The sequence below is a fragment of the Populus alba genome, chromosome 4 (assembly GCF_005239225.2).
Source record: "Populus alba chromosome 4, ASM523922v2, whole genome shotgun sequence".
Classification (NCBI taxonomy): domain Eukaryota; kingdom Viridiplantae; phylum Streptophyta; class Magnoliopsida; order Malpighiales; family Salicaceae; genus Populus; species Populus alba.
In genome coordinates this window covers 4923738-4944478 of record NC_133287.1, presented here as the reverse complement: position 1 = coordinate 4944478, position 20741 = coordinate 4923738, and the positions used below count along the sequence as shown (strand labels likewise).

The 20741-nt window shown below is 35.7% G+C and overlaps 1 protein-coding gene across 1 annotated transcript; it reads right to left on the bottom strand.

Moving 5' to 3' along the window:
* Positions 1-6430: 6430 nt before the first annotated feature.
* On the bottom strand, positions 6431-11148 carry LOC118054109 (protein INCREASED PETAL GROWTH ANISOTROPY 1). Its single transcript, XM_035065552.2, has 6 exons — positions 9798-11148; positions 9140-9271; positions 8855-9036; positions 8627-8738; positions 6904-7038; positions 6431-6812 (listed from the first exon to the last, which is right to left on the bottom strand). Exons 1-6 carry the CDS (start codon positions 10929-10931, stop codon positions 6684-6686), a joined length of 1824 nt encoding a protein of 607 aa, XP_034921443.1. The 5' UTR covers positions 10932-11148; the 3' UTR covers positions 6431-6683.
* Positions 11149-20741: the final 9593 nt, after the last annotated feature.

Here is a 20741-nt window from a genome sequence, read left to right as displayed (position 1 = left end):
GGGGTTCAGGGTTTTATTAATTTCGCAACATTTATTCCAAGAAATTTTACTGGAGACGGTATTGGGTGTCCATGCAGGAATAGTAAAAATAAAAAGTATTTGCATACAGATGTCGTAATGATGCATCTTTTACGCAAAGGGTTTATGAAGAATTACATGTGTTGGTATGCACATGGAGAAGTATTTATTCATAATAAGAGCATGGGAGAAAGGGTGGTGGGGTCAAATTCTAGTGCTCGCAACGTGCATGGAGTTGCAAATAACAATAGTAATCCTTACAGGAATATGGTTATGGATGCAATGAGAATGAATCAAGGTAATGTCAATCAATGTTCAATCCTAGAAAAAGAACATAATGCAGATGCAACTAGGTTTTGTTATCTGTTGAAAGATTCTGACGAACCATTATGGGATGGCTACACGAACTACAGTAAATTATCAGTCATAGCACAGGTCTTCACCATTAAGTCAGATCATAGGTTGAGTGAGGCTAGTTATAATAAAATTATCGAATGGGCGATAAGCATTTTACTTGAAGGGAACAGGCTAAAAGAGAACTTAAATGCTGTGAAGTCTATGATTGAAACCCCTCAATTTAGGATACCAAAAAATTGACATGTGCCCTAACTTCTGCATGTTATACTATCTTGAAAATACTGAGCTAACTGAGTGCATGACATGTAGGCATTCCCATTACAAACCCAGAACTGACAGGGGAAAAACTCTTATGGTATATAAAAAACTTAGATACTTCCCAATCACTACCTAGACTGTAGAGGTTATTCATATCACCAAGGACTTCTGAGCACGTGACATGGCACCGATCACATGATGCAGTTGATAGAGTAATGATGCATCTTTCTGACGGTGAATCATGGAAACACTTTAACAGTGTACATCCTCACTTTTCAGCTAAATCAAGAAACATGCATCTTGAGTTGTGAACAAACAGATTTAAGCCATTTGGGTCATTTGCTGCTCCTTATTCTTGTTAGCCGATCATACTCATGGTTTATAACTTGCCACTAGGGATGTGTATGAGGCCGAAGTTCATGTTTTTATCTACTGTCATACCCGGTCCGAGCAGCTCGGGCTGGAATATAGATGTTTGTCTTCGACCATTGATTGATGAGTTGACGCAATTGTGCTCCTTTAGAACTTTAACTTATGATATATCGAGAAAACATAAGTTTGTTATGAGGGAAGCTTGCTTTGATATGGACTATTAGTGATTTCTTAGCTTATTGAATGGTTTCTAATTAGAGCACGCAAGGAAAACTAGCATGTTCATACTACATGGAAAACAACAAGGCATTCACGCTAACAAATAGAGATAAAGCTTCTTTTTTATACTGTAACCGTCGTTTCTTACCACCAAATCACAAGTATAGAAAGAACAAAAAAGATTTCTTTGATGGCAGAATTGAAAGGGATGTTGCACCCTTGCATCTTTCTAGTGAAAAATTGCATGATGTTGTATCATAGTATGGTGACATTGTGTTTGACCTTCAATCAAATAAGCAGAAGTTTCCTCTGCCATAACCTTGACGTCATGCACATTGAAAAGAACATGTTTGAGAACATTTTCAACACCGTCATGGATGTGAAGGGGAAGACAAAACACAACATCAAGGCTAGATTGGATATAGTTTTGTTATATAACCATACAAATATGAAGTTCGTTTGTGATGGGTCACAGGTTGTAAAACCAAGAGCAAGCTTCATGTTAGAGAAAAATGCACAACTATTAGTCTGCAAATGGCTTAAGAGTTCGCACTTTTCCGATAGACATGCCTCAAACATACCAAGGTTGGTTAATACGGAGGAATGCAGATTGTATGGAATGAAGAGTTATGACTGCCACGTGTTTAAACAAACATTCATTCCATTAGCTTATTGTGATTTGTTGCCAAAAGGGATATGGGATACACTCACGGAGATTAGTCATTTTTTTAAAGATATATGCTCCAGCAAGTTAAATGTTGATCACATTAAGAGGCTTGAAACAAATATCGTCGAGACACTATGCAAACTTGAGATGATATTCCCTCAATTATTTTTTGACTCAATGGAGCATCTCCTTATACATTTATCGTTCGAGGCAAAAGTTGAAGGATCGGTCCAGTATAGATGGATGTACCTATTCGAACGGTTAGATATCATAGTTGCAATGCAATTCATATATAAAAGTATTTTCTTTATTTTTTTTTAATTGAAAATTTTTGATTAATTTAATGTAGGTGCTTGTTCAATATCAAGAAAAATGTTAAGAACAAGGCACATGTTGAAACTTCAATATATTTATATTGTTGGGCAGATTTCAACATTTATCTTGTACTATTCCGAACCTCATTTGAAAATGAGAATCAATCATGTTTCACAGCATGATGATGGCAGTAAAATGCCTTTTAGTGGGAACTTGTTAATATTCTCTAATCCTGGACGACCTACACCTAAAAAATACTATAAGGGGAGGATATTTGTTGGAAATAGAGTTCAGAAAAACATACAATTATGTTCTATTTAATTGTGATAAGTTGAGACATTTTATTCAGTAAGTATATGTACTACTAATTAAACTTTGTTAAAAATGTACTATTTATATATTGTAATATCATATACTCATATAATTTGGAACAACCTTGCAAGCAACAACATCGATAATATTTATTGTCTAATAACTCATAGTTAATCGAATCTCAAATCTTTCAATTACAAGATAAACAATTTGCCACATGGTTTATAACCAAGTACTATCACAAACTCATTATCTCTTGTAAAGTTACTATATGTCATTACAAAATTCTTGTTTAGTGTTTATTGATGTACATTACATACAAGGTTTATCAAATTGAAAGGAGTGTTGTTAAGTCATTGTCTTCACTAAGCCTAGGCCCTAAAAGAAAAGTTAAGTGCTACAATGAGTATTTTGTCAATGGATATGTGTTCCATACTAAAGAATACGAGCAATATACTTTCAAAAGAACATCTCAAGATTTCAAAGCAACAACAAGACAAAAGATACTTTATTAAAAGTACAATGAAGTTCTCAAAACAAGAAAAACAAAATGTAGAAAACAAGGTCTCAAAGACCTTATTCATAAAATTCAAAATGCAAAGTAATGTTGCAGTATCTATCTCAACTTAATATAGGGTTTCCCATCAACATTCATGTCTAGTCAGTATTTACCGACCACTCATTATACTGCAAATGGTCTGGTGATAATGTGGCAGGTATCATTATCCTTCAGAAATTTAACCTGTCTCTTGCTCACCAGCTCCTGAACTTGATACTTAAAATTTTTGCAATTTTCAACAGAGTGACCTGAGATCCCTTCATGATATTCACATTTCTCATTTGAATTATACCACTTAGAAAATAGTGGTTGTACGGGATTTGATGGAGTTAGAGCATTATATCTTGTGTTTAGAAGGTACTGGTAAACATCTTTGAGTGGTTGAGGTGTGTCAATCTTTGATAATGACACTAGGGTAGCTAGTGATGCAATGAAATCTGATTGGGCATGATTAAGATTTATAATTTGAAAGCCACTTTCCACTTCATCTTTTTTCATGACTTTAAAGCTCATAGTTGAACCTTTGATTTTTCCTACTTTAATGTCATGTCAATACTCTCAACTACAATCACAATATCAAGAAAGTGTTGGGTCATGGTTCCCGTAAGGTGCTTGAAATAAAAAGTTTTAAAGGTATTAGAGAATATATTAATCATTTATTTTTCTAACAATCATGGGCTTACTTGTGTGGTCTTCTCACTCCATCTTTGAGCATATTCACGAACAGATTTATTGCCTTCCTTCTCCATGACCAACAAATTAGATATATCTAGGGTGATGTCCATATTAAACTTGTATAATTTCATAAAAGCATGTGTTAACTCTTTCCACCTTTTAATATTGGTATTATCTATCCTCATATACCAGGCTAGGCAGCGTCGCTTAAACTATCTTGAAAGAAATGGATCAACAACTTTTCATCTCTTACTACTTCTGTCATTTTATTACAATATACCTTTAGGTGAGTTCTTCGGCATTAACTACCGATGTATTTTATGAATTTCGGCACTCTAAATTCTTTTGGCACCTTCGCATTAGAAAACAAACAGATCTCAACAATTCTTATAGGGTTGTACAACTCAACTCCTTCAATTGCTCTCATCCTTTCCTCTAAAGCAGCAAGCTTATCATAATTATCCTTCTTCACTACCTTTTCTGTATAGGCTTCCTCAACAGTTAGATCACCATGGGTGGCACCCTCATAGGAGATACTAGAAAATGAGTGGCAAATTGAGGTTTTGGTGTACCTATATTTTGATAAGCTGCGAACTGTGCAGCAATTATGGATAGAGCTAAGTGTCCCTCTTGTGACCTGAACCTTAGAGCTTACTCAAGTAGGCTAGTGAGTCTAGTAATGTTGCTTTTCATGCTTTCTATCTCCCTTTAATCTTCGAACCAGACCCTTTCCTTGTTTTCCATCATTCTCTTCTGAAGGTGAGTATTGTAGGTTTGATGTTACGATGAACCTATATTTCAACTAGATGCCTTTTGTTTTATTATCACTGTCATAACCCAATTTTTGAGAACACAAATTCACCAAAAAAAAAGAGAAAAATGAAAATGAATGAAGAATAATTTGAAGTTTGGGTCAAGATAACACAAACTAGAAGTTTTGAGGGTTAATTAGGGTGGATTTATAATTTAAGTATTCAATTTTGGTATAAATTAAAAGAATTAATAAGTTTGGGGACTTAATTAAACTTTGAATTAATTTAATAAATAAAATCAGAGGCTAAAATTGAAGAAATATTAAAATTTAGGGTTGATTTGGGTTCAAATTGCAAGAAATCAAAGTCCGGGGACCAAAGTGAAAAGGCAGGGGGTACTATAGGGAGGTTAATTGATTTTTCTAGGGGTAATTTTGAAAAAATTAAAAGTTGAAGATCCAATTAAGAACTGAATTGATTAAATTAAAAACCAATGACTATTTTGTAAAGGGTGCTGAAATATAGGGGTCTAATTACAATTTACACAGGGGTCTTGATTAAAAAATGTCGAAACCTCAATGACCAAATTGAAAATGGCCGCCTCAGCTCAAGACGGCACTGTTTAGCGTTCCCTGTTTCTTCATCTTCTTCCTCTGGAAACAGGGGAAACCACCTGCAAAAAAAAGAAATGATGACGGTATCAGCTCAACCCAGGCAAACGATAGACCGTTTAGTCTACCACCAATCCAATCTTCAGTCCAATCTCCCTCACGCCCCGACGTGCCTTTAAACGCCGAGGAAACCCACCACCGACAGTCCAACAATAGCAGGACTGTCGGTGTTTTTGTCCAACCAAAACACCAAGTCCCCAAGATAAGGAAGGACTTCTGGGAATAAGTAGGAGTCCACTTCCTATAAAAGGAGAGCCGAAGAGCAACACAGGGGACGGGAAAAAAATAGGGAGGGAGAACACAGAGCAGAGGAGAGAACAAGAGAGAGAACCAAAAAAACCTAAGAGACGAAGAGAGAAATAACGGGTGAAACAGAGACAGAGAGAACGAAAGGAAAGAAAGAAGAAAGGAAGCATCTCCCAGCAACAAGCACCGGTGGATTCTCGTCCAAAACGTCTGCAAACGAGGTAAGTCTTCGTTCCCTCCTTTCCTGCAATTTAATTACCTATGTACTGTAGCAGGCGTGCGTGAACTGCTCACGCACACCTGCAGAAAAAACAAAAAAAACAAAGGGGCGGATTATCTGCACGGCCCAATAACTGGTTTAGGCTGCTAAGTCCAGCCTAGCCCGTTTGAGATTATAAACTTATTTGTAAATATATATTTTGTATCTTTTAGCATACGGAATTATAAATTTATATTAAAGATGTATTATAAATATTGAATAAAACGAAACTCTATTTTATTTTCATGTGTTTAATTTTAGAATGGTTAAGTTTTAACGTGATAAAATAAATATTTCCTTATCAATAATAACTTTTCTTAAATCTTAAACAGATTAACAATTATAAAACATAAAAATACCTAAATTTATATTAGACAAAAATTTTTTTATCTAAATTTTAAGATCAGTTAGGATTTTTAATGACTAAAATACTATGATAAATAATATTTTATTTGTGTGGAAGGGTTTAAACAATACTATGTTTTCTTTGTCCTTGCATTATTGATTTAAAAAAGAATCCATGTATACAAGTGCTTATGAGACTCATGTGTTAGTGAGTAAACACAAATATATGCAATGAGAAAAATAAGAATTGAAAATCTAAAATTATTGTAAAATCATAATATCAATAATAAAAATCATGATTTTACTTGATTTTGAACGATTTTAATATGATTTTATCATTTTTTTTATTTTTACATGATTTTGCATAATAAATATATATATTGACTCCTATGATTTTTATTATTATAAAATTATATAATTTTAGGAATAACTCGCAATTTTAACAATCAAGTCAACATTGGTAAGGGTGGCATTTGAGATTTTCTTCATATTTATACCATGTCAAGTTTAAGTACACTACTTAAGGACACTGATAAAATAAAAGAATGAACCAAGGAATATTGATTCCAAGATCGCCACGGTCATAGTATAGATGACAAACATGGTGCTTTATCTTTACAACAAAAGACAGCAATTCTGAAGCTGAGTTTGCTACAGATTAGCAAGCTGTAGACACGCATACAAGTTTCTGTTGCTGCTGGTTTTGACATTGTACATGACATGATCTTGCTTTATCTCTCAATTCTCGGAATGCCCTCATTGTTTCCACATCGAAACCTCCAGCAAACTGCCACAAAAAATGAAAGCATTAGAGCCTCACTGCAAAAAGTATAATTATTCTAATCGTTAAAGGCAAACGCAAGCGTATGGATCTTCACCTGATGTACCCGGAATGCATATCGAACGCCTTGGACTATCAGCTCCTCTTCTTCGGCCACCCCGCCAGCAGTCTCAAGTTCTGCAGATACTCTCTTCAAGAACTTCATCGCTAATTTCACAGATGCCAACTGAATCTGCAACAATGTGTGAGGAGACTGATTAGCTACATAACAAAATAAGTTCAGAACTATTAATGAAGCTTCAAAGCAAAAACCCAAAAGAAATTAGCGAAGAGTAAGTACAGGATCTATGAAGTAAATATTATGCTAGCTTCATCATATAATTTGAATAATTTTAGAAGTTTAGTCCTGTCAAAAAGGGACAAAACAAATTCTTTGAAGTTCTGTTGGGTTCTTACAACTTTAAAATCCTTCAAGCTATATTACAAAAAAGAAAAAAATGTGCTAGTTTTTATGGGGCAACTTAGAGATTCTATATCAATGAATCCAAATTCTAAAGCAAACGAGAAAATAAATTTTAGAAATCTGGAAATTCACATGCACGCTAGCAGGCAGCAGGCGTGGGCAGAGAAAATAAGGCAAAAAATCTAAACTTTTCTTTTGTCATCTTGTTACCCCTGGTAATTTTATAATAATGCCTAGTAAAATAGGAGTATTTATTTGGATTATAGCATGGTAAAAAATAATAATAAAATAATAGTGAAGAATACTTTAAAAAATAGCACAGTTTAAAGATAACAATATTTACCTGTGACACTCTTAAATTGTAAAATTATTGGACACAAAAAAAAAAAGAATAAATAAAAGAAAAAGATCTCAAAGACATATTGAAACTTTATGATAATACAACTGAGATCATTGAAAAGATCTCAATAAAATAAATCCAACAATACTAAGAAAAGTCACAAGTAATGATTAGAGTGGATCACACAAGGGGCCCGAAGACAAGTCAGTCCCGATATCTTTGGACACCTCGTGTTGCCCACTCCGTTCATGTTTGTGATATTTTTTTGGTATCGTTGAATTTGTTTTGTTAAGATTTTTTCAACAGTACCAATATTGTTGTCTTTAGAGTTTCGATATGTCTCCATGACATTTTTTTATTTATTTTCACTCTCCTCCTTGTCATATGTGAAGAGATAGAAAAGATAAAAAAAAAAAAAAAAAAGAAGATATCAGAAGCACAATCTTGACAAGACAATTCAAACAATACAAAAAAAATCATAAATGATAAATGGAGTGAGTCACACGGGCCGTTTAAAGGTGTTATAACTCACTTTCCTTCGGGCTGTACTTATGGGGCCTATTCCAATCACCATTGATGACTTTTCTTGATATCATTGAATTCAACTTGTCAAGATCTTTACAATAATATCGGTGGTGTTATCATCGAAATTATAATATGTATCTATAATCTTGTTTTTTCTCTCTCTCTCCTCTTCTTCCTTTTTATTGAATCTTATGTTCAATTTTTTTTGATCTAAGGAGTCGATACTTGAATGGCAAATATCATCTATGTTTTAAATATTTTTTACATTGTTATTTTATTAATATTTTTTTACTAATAATCCTGAGAAATAAAGAAGCTCCCCAAGATAGTTAACAATAAAGTTATGTTCTCTCTCCGTGACTAATTAAATATATAGAACTATGTGAAATCCATAAAAAAAAAGGGATTTGTGGGGTCTGCGTGTTACTGTTATTTTTCCATTAAAAACCAATTATTGTCCAAATTAAGCCGTAAGAGAAAAGGTTAAATTACCTTACTAACTATTCCTGTTTCAAGCATCCAATCCGTTGGAATTTGAAATCCTTTGTATCTCATGGTTGCTGATTCTCTCATTCTTGATAGATTGTAAACACCATGCTCCAATCTGGACCGATAACACAACTTATGGAATTCGATAAGAAAACTCCATTCTTTGCAATATCAAAAACAAATAAATGCAGACTCAGATGGGTGAAAAAGAGATAAATATTAAGGACGTACTTTTCAAGCAACGCCTGCATTTTCTTGAGAGCAGGACCGCATGGCTGCCGGGGATTGTCTCGAAACAACGAGGCTTCCGCTTCCAGCTTCTTGAGATCACAGTAGCCAAAGGCAGCCTCGCGTAATGCATCTGCCTTCTGCTCCGGCCAATCAAAGTGTTTGAGCACCGCTATTTCATCAACCTAAATAATCCAAGCAAGGAAACAAATTCTTTATGATCTCTCCCAGGTCTTTAAATTAATCTGAACAAAATCAAAAGGGTTTCTTGGAAAATTAAAAATTTACCAGATAAGATAGCTCATCGTCGAGCCATTTAACAAAAGGGACCACGTCTTCGATGTCTGTAAATGCAGCAATCTCAACTTCTTTTATCAGGAACTTGATAAAATCTCCTTGTATTTCCACATCTGTTTTTATCTGTCAAACCATACACAGAGAGGCCTTATATTTATTTAGGTAATTAATAAATCCTTCTAATCGCAGGAACAAGGAAAAACATAACCCATAATCATGTGCCCAAACAACACACAAACATTAATCACGTCAATTTCTTACATTAGCAAAGACATGACCATGTTCCTTTGTGGTCTAGTTATTCTTTTAAATTTATAGTTATTTTAGTTTTAGATTAAATTTTTTTATAGGTTGATGATAAAAATAAAATTTTAAAAATAAAAAATATTATTTTAATATAATTAAAAAAAAAAACACCTTAAATCACACTGCAAACAGCAAACAGCAAACAGAGTTCATGTCTACACTTTCTAGATCAGATTTAAATTGCCCAATTTGCCATCAAGTTCATAAAAAAATTACTACTGATTTTTCCTTTACAAAAGATTCAGACAGTCAACCTTAGATAAAAACATAAAGACACCAAATCCCAGTGGCAAATATCGTAAATATCTCAAAAGATTAAAAATAGGGAGAAACCGGTACTTACCGCCAACAAATGAGTCGACCTATTCTCTATCTCCCCAATCATATCACGGGCATTGGCCGTTACCGGTAAGGCCTCCGCTACTCCACCGCCGGAATCCCGCCGCGAGTCCCTCCGCATTAACGAGTGATAAAACTCAGCCACCTCCGGAACTCTCCTCACTTTCTCCGTCCCTGCTCTCTTCCCCTTTGGAGGCGGTGGCGGCGGAGGTGGAACAATCTTCTTAGCCACCGGAAGTGGAGGAGGTGGTGGCGGAGGAGGAGCAGGTGGACATGAAACTGAGTGATCAGAACCGCTGGATGAAACTGACGATGATGATGTCGCAAGCGATGACAATGATCGTTTTGGTGGTGGTTTAGGGACCCTACGAACTCGAGATGTCAGAGTTGACTCAGTGAGTTCCTCCGAGTTACACCTCGAATGCCTCGGCTTCTCGGTTTTGACATTCTCTTCCAATCTCTTAGAATGATGATCTACATTTTGATTCTGGCTCGATGATCTCATAATGTCGGTACATTTGACTCCTTTCTTCAAGCTTCTAATCAAAGTAGACTTGGTTGTGGCCTCCATTAACCCTTGAAACCTCTGTGAAGAAGAGAGCTCTATTTCATTCTCACGATCTGACACCGCTTTCTTCAGCTCTACAACTTCCGCTTCTAATTCCTTAACTTTCTTTGCACCCTCTTTTCTCTCCTCTCCGAATCTCAATCTCACTTCACTCAATTCGGCTTTTAAGCTCTCGTTTTCACGCTCTAGTGATTCTACCTTCTTCACTGCCTTCTCAATCTCCGTATTTTTATTAGAAATCACAGTTTCCAAAACTGGAACAATAGCCACACTCTCTTTTAACAGTTTAAACTCAAGAAGTTCAGTCTTTAAGAGAGACTCACGTTCACGAAGCTCTTCAACGAGTTTTAAAAGCTCGGTTACGTCAGGCGGACGAGGTTGGACTTGAGCGGAGGAGCGAGGGAAATAAACACCGAAAGAGCGTGAAAAAACCGCCTTTTGAGAGGATACTTTTCCGGAGCTAGGAGAAGGAATCGGTGGTTTTGGTGGTGGTGTATTATTACGAGTTTCAGTTTTGTTTGCTGGTGATTTTTGCAAACCCATTGCCTGCCTTACCTTACCAGCTACCATAATTCCAAACTTTTAAGAGAGATATCAATGTTATCTCTCCAATGTCTCTATCGATCTGTGGGGTTAGATTTAGGGTTAGTTTTCTTGTTCTTCTCTTTATGCTTCCTTTTTATTTAGTTTCGATTTTACGGTCCACTGGTTTTTATGATGTGGGTAGAAACGAAGACGTCGTTGTCTCTCTGTGGTGTCTGAAATATGAGAGAGAGAGAGAGAGAGAGAGAGAGTCTTGGAGTTTGTGTGAGAGAGAGAGATCTTGGCGAGGTTCGTTTAAGATTGGGAGGGAAGTGAGTTAAAAGAGACAGAGAGAAAGCTAGGGCACAAGTGTCGAGGAACGGTCTTCTCTTCTCGGATCCATGTTTTGAAATATAAGACAAATTGGACAATTAACAAACAAAATTAAAAAGAAAAAATGAATCAATATAGTAGTAAAATGTGTTCGTGAAATAATATATGTTAAGAAGTCAAGATTATGAAATGTTATATTTAATTAAATATTATGTTTTTGAATCTTCATATCAATTAAACTGTAGGTAGGAACTATAATATAATTTTAATTAATGTCATGATTTACAATCGTGATATCGATTAAATTCAAGATTACTTAACCACTAATTTATAATGATCAATTAAATTGATTGACCGGTCAATAAAAAAAACCATAAAATTGTTAAAATTGAGGCTGTAAGGTGTGAGACTTTTGAAATCTAAAAATTAGATGGTCGAAGTAGTGATTTTATTGCTTATCTTAGAAAAACAATATCTGAAAACTCCTATAAAAATTTAAACATAGTTCATAGTCGATTAGCGATTTCATTGCTCATCTAAAAAAACAACTTTTGAAAACTCATAAAAATTTAAGCACAATTCATGGTTGGATTAGAAGTTATGATCTTTTTAGCCATTATTTTGATATGATATGACTAAATATTTTCTTAAGCCTAAGCTTGTCACATTAATTCATAAATATATTTATTAGGTCATCCTCATCTAGTTATGGCAGAACTACACTTCACTGCTTAGATAATCAGTAGTGACATGTTTAAATATTATTATTTTAAAGCGTGAAAATTATCTTATTGCATTTAGAAATATAATATTTATTTCAGAAACATAAAGTTAAAATGTGCTATTTCATAAAAAAAAAAAATTGTGTTTTTAACTTGTAATTTATTGTGTTTATTTTTTATAAAAAAAAAATCATGAATTATTTTGCATGTAGTTACGGGCTTTTATAAAAAAAATTATATTCATGGGTCTACTTTCTGCATTGAAGAAAACATATTTCTTAATCCCAATTTTAAAAACAATTTTTTTTCATTAAAAGTCTAGGTCACTTTTTTTTCGTTTTTTTTAATGTTTTCTATATTAATTTGGTTGAGTTTTAGATTAATTTTTACTGAATTAATTGAATTATTAAAAACTCAATTAAGTTAGACATGTTTTATCAAGTAAATATCTTTTCAATTTAATTTAAAATATAACATGAATGAAGTATTAAATCATGAGTTTTCTGAATCATGTCATAAGATTAATAATTATTGGAGGAAGGTAGTTCATAACTCTTTACTTTGAGTATGAGACCAAATTTAGAAAACCAAACCTGCAAAATTATCTGAACAATTAAACTATTTGTCTTTTATATTGAAAACTTATCTGGATTTTTAATATATACCACATACAAATTAAAAAAATTATTGTTTACCCTATATTAAGTATTGTATCACTTAATAAAATTTTTACTCTTTATTTTACATTTATAAATAATATATATCATCACAAGCCATATCGCACGTGTGCGGCGGCGCGACGATCGTCCACCCGCAAGGAAAACAAAAATGGAATATGGATTTATTCCTGGCAAAACATGTAGACACAAGGAATTCTTATCTCCTATCAGTGGAAAATTTGAATGGGAGTCGCCACCCAGTATTCTGGTTACTAGGAACCTTAATTAGTCTTTAGAGATCGGGTACGGAGACTGGTTGCGTAAAGGGAAGGTATTAGCACCCCAACTACGCCCTACCTAAGGTAGGCTGCATTGTTTTAATGTCTGATAAAATCTAAGGTCGTGTTGTGGTTTTTTAAAGTCCTCCTCTGTAAGAAGATCCTTATCTTATCAGGTAAAAACCTAACTATTCGAAGTCGTCAAAAGAAAATATCTTTTTAATATCAAGAATACGTTTTACGTATAAATTCATAATCCCTAATACTAAAATCAAACAAAATAAAATTTTTGTTGTTTTTGAGATTTTGGCCAATGTTCTCTTGACTTTAATAAACTGGTTATTAAAGCCAAAATGCATGCTAAACTATTGTTTTTTGACATATGAAAAATACAATATGATTTTTTAGATTTGAGACACTTGGTCGTATGCACAAAAACATTTTTTTCTCTTTTTTCAATTTTTTTTGTACTTTTGGAAGTTTTTGACGAAAATCGGGTATTTTCATATCAAATTTTGTATTTTTAACAACATAAAAAATATTGTTTGATATTAATCAAAATGACATAAAAACTAAGCGGAAAAATTATAAAATGTTGAAATAAATATTTTTTTATATTTTTTTTAAATGGGCCAGGTTAGGCCCAAATACATGGGTTGGGCTGACCCAGGCCCAAATGCATGGGCTGGGCTCAACCCAGCCCACGTTTAGCTGGTTACTGTGCATGACGTGCACAATAACCAGCTTCTCCCTGCCTGCAGACGTGCACTGTGCATGACGTGCACAATAACCAGCTTCTCCCTGCCTGCAGACGTGCACTGTGCACGTTTGGCATGGCGAGGGAAGAAACGAAGGCAAGATAAAGGGGCAGAGGGTTTACCTGGAGATGCCTCAGTCGTCCAGCGGTGGTTCCAGTGGCGATCCTCTTTCTTCCTTTCTCTCACTGTTTTTTGTTCTCTTCTCTGCCGCTTCTTCTTCTTCTTCTTCTTTTTCTGTTCTTTCCCTACTTTTTTTTTTTCTGTCTTTCTCGCCTCTCTACTCTCTTGTCTCTTTTTCTGTCACTCGGTCTCCTTCTCTCTCTCGGTCTTCTCTTCTGTTTTACTCTCTTGTCTGCTTCTTCTTTTTCTTTTATTTTTTTTTGTATTTATTATGTTTTGTGTGGGGACCCAAAAATGGGTTACAATAGTTGCCCCCTCTTTATAATGCTTACGGAGCAAAGATTTTGCGTAGTAAGTGTTGTAAAGATAAACAAAATTAGTCTTCCAAAAGTAGTCTTCTCAAAATTTGGTTGACCTAAAACTTAAACCGGACCCAAAGTCTTGTGTGTAGTTGGGTTAAACTGAGATTCCTTTCGTCAATCCCTTCTAACCAAAACCTAAAATATTATGTGTGTGCGGTTAGGATAGATTAGATTCCTTTCACCAATCCCCTTTAACCAGAACCAAAATCCTGTGTGCGCGGTTAGGATAGACTGAGATTCCTTTCTCCAATCTCCTCTAACCAGAACCAAAATCCTCTGTGTGGTTAGGATAGACTGAGATTCCTTTTGCCAATCCCCTCTAACCAGAACCAAAATTCTCTGTGTGTGGTTAGGATATACTAAGATTCCTTTCGCCAATCCCCTCTAACTAGAACCGAAATCCTATGTGTGGTTAAGATAGACTGAGATTCCTTTCGTCAATCCCTTCTAACCAGAACCAAAATCCTACGTGGTTATGATAGACTGAGATTCCTTTCGCCAATCCCCTCTAACCAGAACCGAAATCCTACGTGTTCAAACCCTTTGTTTTTTTTGAAGAAAGATGGTCTATTTTCACGGGCGACCTGCCCACGCACTCACACTTACCTTGGTCTATTTTCATGAGCGACCTGCCCACACATACGTAAAGTAAAGAGTAGTCTCATTGTAAAGGGTGACCTACCCAAATGGAGGAATGATCTCATTGTAATGGGTGACCTACCCAAATAAAAAAATAGAGAATTGGATGGCGAGGGCTTAAAGGAAAACTTGAAAAGAGGTAGGGTTAGAAAAACGCACTACCCAAGAGGTGAGGGCTCAAAGGCACACTCGAAAAGAGGTAGGGTTAGAAAAGCGCACTACCCAAGAGGTGAGGGCTCAAACGTGCACTCAAAAGGAGGTAGGGTTAGAAAACGCACTACCAAAGGAGTTGAGGGCTCAAAGGTGCACTCAAAAGGAGGTAGGGTTAAAAAACGCACTACCAAAGGGATGAGGGCTCAAAGGCGCACTCAAAAGGAGGTAGGGTTAGAAAAAGCACTACCTAAGGGATGGGGGCTCAAAGGCGCACTCAAAAGGAGGTAGGGTTAGAAAACGCACTACCTAAAAGTTGATGTTGAAACACTGATATGTCAATGTTGAAAGAAAATGCATTGTGATTGATATGCATGTATACTTACCTGAGAAATATAAGCCCCCATTTCTTCATGGTGTCTTTCTTTTCTCTCAAAAGTTGTAGTGTTGGTAGTAAACTTTGATGGCTTTTCCACTTTTGCTTACTCGGGTTACATATTGTGATCTTGACCTCTGGGAAGGGTTTAATGTCATCACACATCTTTGTCTTTCACCTTTTATCTCAAGAGTTGTCAATTTTGCCCGACATTTTCTTTAGAAAAGGAATCATGGAGCTAGCCCTACCATGTGTGTTTGATTGCCCCTCAGCTTGATCATGCCCCCCCAAGTGTTCAACTTGGGTTTAGTTTGGGGTGAGGATATGTGAAAGTGAGTTTGGGTTTTTTGTACAATGAAATGTTTTCATGCAAAAATTTTTGGAACTTCCAAGTTATTCCAATCACAAAAATTATTTTGACATTGGTTCAAAATAAACTTGTTCTAAAAAATTCAAGCGATTCCTATGGACAGGTTTTCTTGAAATGATGAAAACTTATTTTTCGCTTTTGGTTTAAAGATAAAAATGACATCTGGTTGGTCACAAAAGGTTTAAATTTCAATTTGAGGGTTATTGAGAACCGAATTGAGTCAAATCATTTATTTTATTTGCATGAATAATGATTTGACTCACACAAGAGAGCACTACCTACCTATCCAGATTGCTTGCCTTTGATCAGAAAGGGCTTTATCAGGTACGTAATGTAGGCTTTGGCTATTGGTTACGAAGAAAATGGATACATCGCAGGCTCAAAAAGTGTTTAAGGGATTTCAAGACTAGGGATCACTTGTGCTTGTTTCCTGACCTTTTGTCTTTTGGATTTGTTTTTTTTCTTAAATAGTCTTCATGCCCCCCAATGTCGGGTTTAGGCTTTTCTCTTTGTTTTCTTCGTTTTTGTTTGGTTGAGCACAATCATATCAGTTGTTTGTATGAGAAGCTCAAATCTTTTAGATCCTTTGGATGTTCTTCTTTTCTTTTCTTAACCAATCACTGCTTTATTTAGATGATAATGAAAGATTAAAAATTACATGATCAATTCCAGCACCCATCTTCATTGCTTTGTCTGGATGGTAAAAACAAAAAAAAACTCTCTTATTTTGCCCCCCAATGTAGGGTGTGATCCTAGTCAAGGTTATTTCAAACAAACATTACTAGGCTCAAAATGGGACTGCAAAGGACATATTTCAGACTTGTGAAAGGATTATCAAAGATGGTCTTTCCTCATCTCAACTCATGCATTGAGGATCGATAGGTCTTGCTTTCATGTGCGTATGCAAAGTGATTTATTCAGTCAAATAAAACTCAGCTTTTGAGTCACCTCATAGTGTTGTTTGTCTTTGTTGTCTTTTTTCTTTCAAGTTTTTTAGGTATATGTGTACCTACCTAAGGAAGCACTTGAATTTCCAGAATGCATTTGTTTTGGAAAAATAGCAACGCGATTTTTGCTTTTGTACTCACTTTGGAGGTCCCAAAAAATATCCTTGAAAACATATGAGATTATGTATGGTTTTGGAAGAAAGGAACACCGAAGGATTCTTTATGTTGTAGTTTTGTGAGCAAAAGTTGTACTCAAAATGTGATTTACATGTAATAACAACAAAAGAGTGTGATATGAACACAAGAAAACACATGATCTTATTTAATAAGAAAAGCTCATTAAGAGAGAAAGTCTTGTTCAAAAGCATTAACAAAAGGCAATAACAAGGCAGGTTTCATTCCTCTATTTTGGCGAATCTGTTCATAGGCTAGCCTCCTTTCAAAAGTTCTGTGTAGAGGACTCAAAGACAATGTGGAACAACACCACAGTCAAAATTTGAGTTCTACAAAATTCATGCTATCATGCAAGACCATTGATGCTTTCTAATTCCCCAAACATTCCATCCTAATATGCTTCAAACATGATTAGGCAGTGGGTTTGTATTCACATTGGGGGCGTCTTCCAATTCTATTCACCTAGCCTTGATTAATTGCAGAAGCTTTCTCTTGAAGGCGTTGCAGGTATGGATGCTATGCCCAGCAATACCAGCATGGTATTCATAATTGAGTTCTGGCTTGTACCAATTAGGATAAGGTGGCTGCAAAGGTGTCAAAGGTTCTGGAGCTATCTGCCCGATGCTCAATAGCTTTTGATACATCTCATTCAGGGGTAACGGTAGTGGAGGTAGTTGTTCTTGAACCCTTTGGGAATTTCCGATTTGGCTTTTGGCTTGAAAGTTTTGGGGTTCATGTTTTTCGATGTTGGCAATTTGAGATGGAGTATGGTAATTTTGGGATGCATTTTTCCTACTCCTGTAGTCATCTTCTACATGGTGGACCTCTTTTCTTTCAAAGCCTCTTTTCTCGGTGGGTGCATAAATTCTACCACTATTGACACCTTATTTTATGCGTTCACACACTACCACAAAATCAGTGAATTGCTGGGCTGAGCTACCCATCACATGTTCATAATAGGGTGCCTTGAGTGTGTTAGCAAATAAAGAGACCATCTCTTTGTCCAGAAGTGGGGAATGTACTTAAGCAGCTGATTCCCGTCATCTTTGAGCATATTCCCTTACGCTTTCTTTGTCCTTTTTCTTTATATTGGACAAGCTGGTTCTATCAGGAGCGATGTTCATGTTGTACTTGTATTGCTTGACAAAAGCATCCACCAGATCTTTCCAGCTTCAGATTTTTGTGTTGTCCAATCTCATATACCAACTTAAAGTTGCCCCACTTACGCTGTCTTGGAAAAAATGCATTAGTAGTTTTTCATCATGTACTACCTCTGCCATTTTATTGCAGTAAGACCTAAGATGAGTCATGTGGCATTGTGTTCCACTGTATTTGATGAATTCAGGAACACGAAATTTCTTTGGGACAACCACGTTTGGGACCAAACACATCTTTACTGCCCGTACCGGGTCATATAAGTCTACCCCTTCAATGGCTTTGAGTCTGGCTTCCAACGCCTCTATCTTAGCTTGATCAATGCTATTAGATGACTTAGCCTTGTGGGACTCATTAGCAGATGCCTTCACGACTGTTAGGGATGGTGCAGGTGTCGTTGACTGCACAAATGTTGGATTTTGCTGAGGCTCTTGACCATGTTTGCTCATTCTTTCCTCAGGCTGAACTGCAGTAGGAGCCGAATCAAAGGTGATCAGTCGATTAGAAGGACCTTCACCAGAGGTATTTCTTAGTGTTTGCTCGAGTAAGCTAGTGAGGTGAGCCACACTTGTTTTCAGAGACTCCAACTCTTCTTGAAAAGAGGCATCACGTTGAGCACGCTCTTCATCTTCCATGTTTTTTGCTCGAAGTCGGGTGTTGTAGACTTTTTGGGGACCTATATTTCAATCTGACATGTATGCATGTTAAATGTATGAACATGTAATTTATATGATGAACTTGCCCTTGGAAGGGTGACATATGATTATAACTCTTGCATGATGAAAACAAAAATCTTGATTCTGCGTGATAGTCTTGAGTTCAAGATGCTTCAAGAAGGGTTTGCCTTGATGTAAATAAAGATAACACATACAACCTAAGGACAGGTTCTATTCATTATATGAATATGAATAGGTTTTCTACCTGGTCTCAAAAGGGTCTCATATCTGTCCAGTGACGATCTTCGTAAAGACAGTATAGGGGCGTTGCAAGAAATGGTTAAGGCACGTATACCCACCACCATTATCAAGCAGACACTCAGATATGAGTTGGGTGTTTCACGCATCTGAACCCTGACCAATGGTCATAAGGTAGATCGCTAATTCCCCACTTAACTTAGAAGCTTGTGTGTGCTTAAAAAAATGTAAAGCATGTGATGCATGAGGCATTTCTATACAATGTATGAACAATTATATACATAAATTAAAGCACGTAAGAAACAAATAAAGGAAATGCATATTTAAAAATAAACACGCAAACCACAACAATAAAACACAATAATCAGACAAAAACAAAGCTTAGTCCACAAAGTCCCCAGTGGAGTCGCCATTCTGTCGCACGTGTGCGGCGGAATGACGATCATCCACCCGCAAGGAAAACAAAAATGGAATATGGATTTATTCCTGGCAAAACATGTAGAGACAAGGAATTCTTGTCTCCTATCAGTGGAAAATTTGAATGGGAGTCGCCACCTAGTATTCTGGTTACTAGGAATCCTAACTGGTCTTTAGAGACATGGTATGGAGACTGGTTGCGTAAAGGGAAGGTATTATCACCCTAACTATGCCCTACCTAAGGTAGGCTACATTGTTTTAATGTCTGATAAAATCTAAGGTCGTGTTGTGGTTTTTTAAAGTCCTCCTCTATAAAGAGATCCTTATCTTATCAGGTAAAAACCTAACTATTCGAAGTCATCAAAAGAAAATATCTTTTTAATATCAGGAATACGTTTTACATATAAATTCATAATCCCTGATACTAAAATCAAACAAAATAAAATTTTTATTGTTTTTGAGATTTTGGTCAATGTTCTCTTGACTTTAATAAACTGGTTATTAAAGCCAAAATGCATGCTAAAATATTATTTTTTGACATATGAAAAATACGATATGATTTTTTAGATTTGAGACACTTGACCGTATGCACAAAAACATTTTTTTTTCTCTTTTTTCAATTTTTTTTGTATTTGTGGAAGTTTTTGACGAAAACCAGGTATTTTCATATCAGATTTTGTATTTTTAACAACATAAAAAATATTGTTTGATATTAATCAAAACGACATAAAAACTAAGCGGAAAAATTATAAAATGTTGAAACAAATATTTTTTTAAATGGGCTAGGTCAGGCCCAAATACATGGGCTGGGCCAACCCAGGCCTAAATGAGCCCAGCCCACGTTTAGTTGGTTACTGTGCATGACGTGCACAGTAACCAGCTTCTCCCTGCCTGTAGACGTGCACTGTGCATGTCTGGCATGGCGAGGGAAGAAACGAAGGCAAGATAAAGGGGGAGAGGGTTTACCTGGAGGCGCCTCAGTCGTCCAGCGGTGGCCAGCGGTGGTGCGGTGGTTCCAGTGGCGGTCCTCCTTCTTCCTTTCTCTCTCTGTTTTTCATTCTCTTCTCTGCCGCTTCTTCTTCTTCTTTTTCTGTTCTTTCCCTACTTTTTTTTTCTATCTTTCTCGCCTCTCTACTCTCTTGTCTCTCTTTCTGTCGCTCGGTCTCCTTCTCTCTCTCTCGATCTTCTCTTCTGTTTTACTCTCTTGTCTGCTTCTTCTTCTTCTTTTTTGTATTTATTATGTTTTGTGTGGGGACCCAAAAATGGGTTACAACAAGCCATTTTACTTATTTTTAATAAAACAATATATGTTTTTATCAATAGAAAAAGTTCAACAACTCATTTAGTCAAACACTTGTCTAACCTAATATTTTTTTTTTCGTATGCTTTTCTTTAATCCTTTTTTTTTTTCACAACACACTATAAAATCCAATAACAAAGTCAAATAAACAATGAATTTATTTGTAAGTGTAGTTGTGACTGCT

Coding starts and splice junctions, on each gene's coding strand:
- LOC118054109 (XM_035065552.2), bottom strand. CDS start 10,931: ATGGTAGCTGGTAAGGTAAGGCAGGCAATGGGTTTGCAAAAATCACCA. Junction 9,272..9,797: donor GGTCGACTCATTTGTTGGCG/GTAAGTACCGGT, acceptor ATGGTTTGACAG/ATAAAAACAGATGTGGAAAT. Junction 6,813..6,903: donor ATGCATTCCGGGTACATCAG/GTGAAGATCCAT, acceptor TTTTTGTGGCAG/TTTGCTGGAGGTTTCGATGT.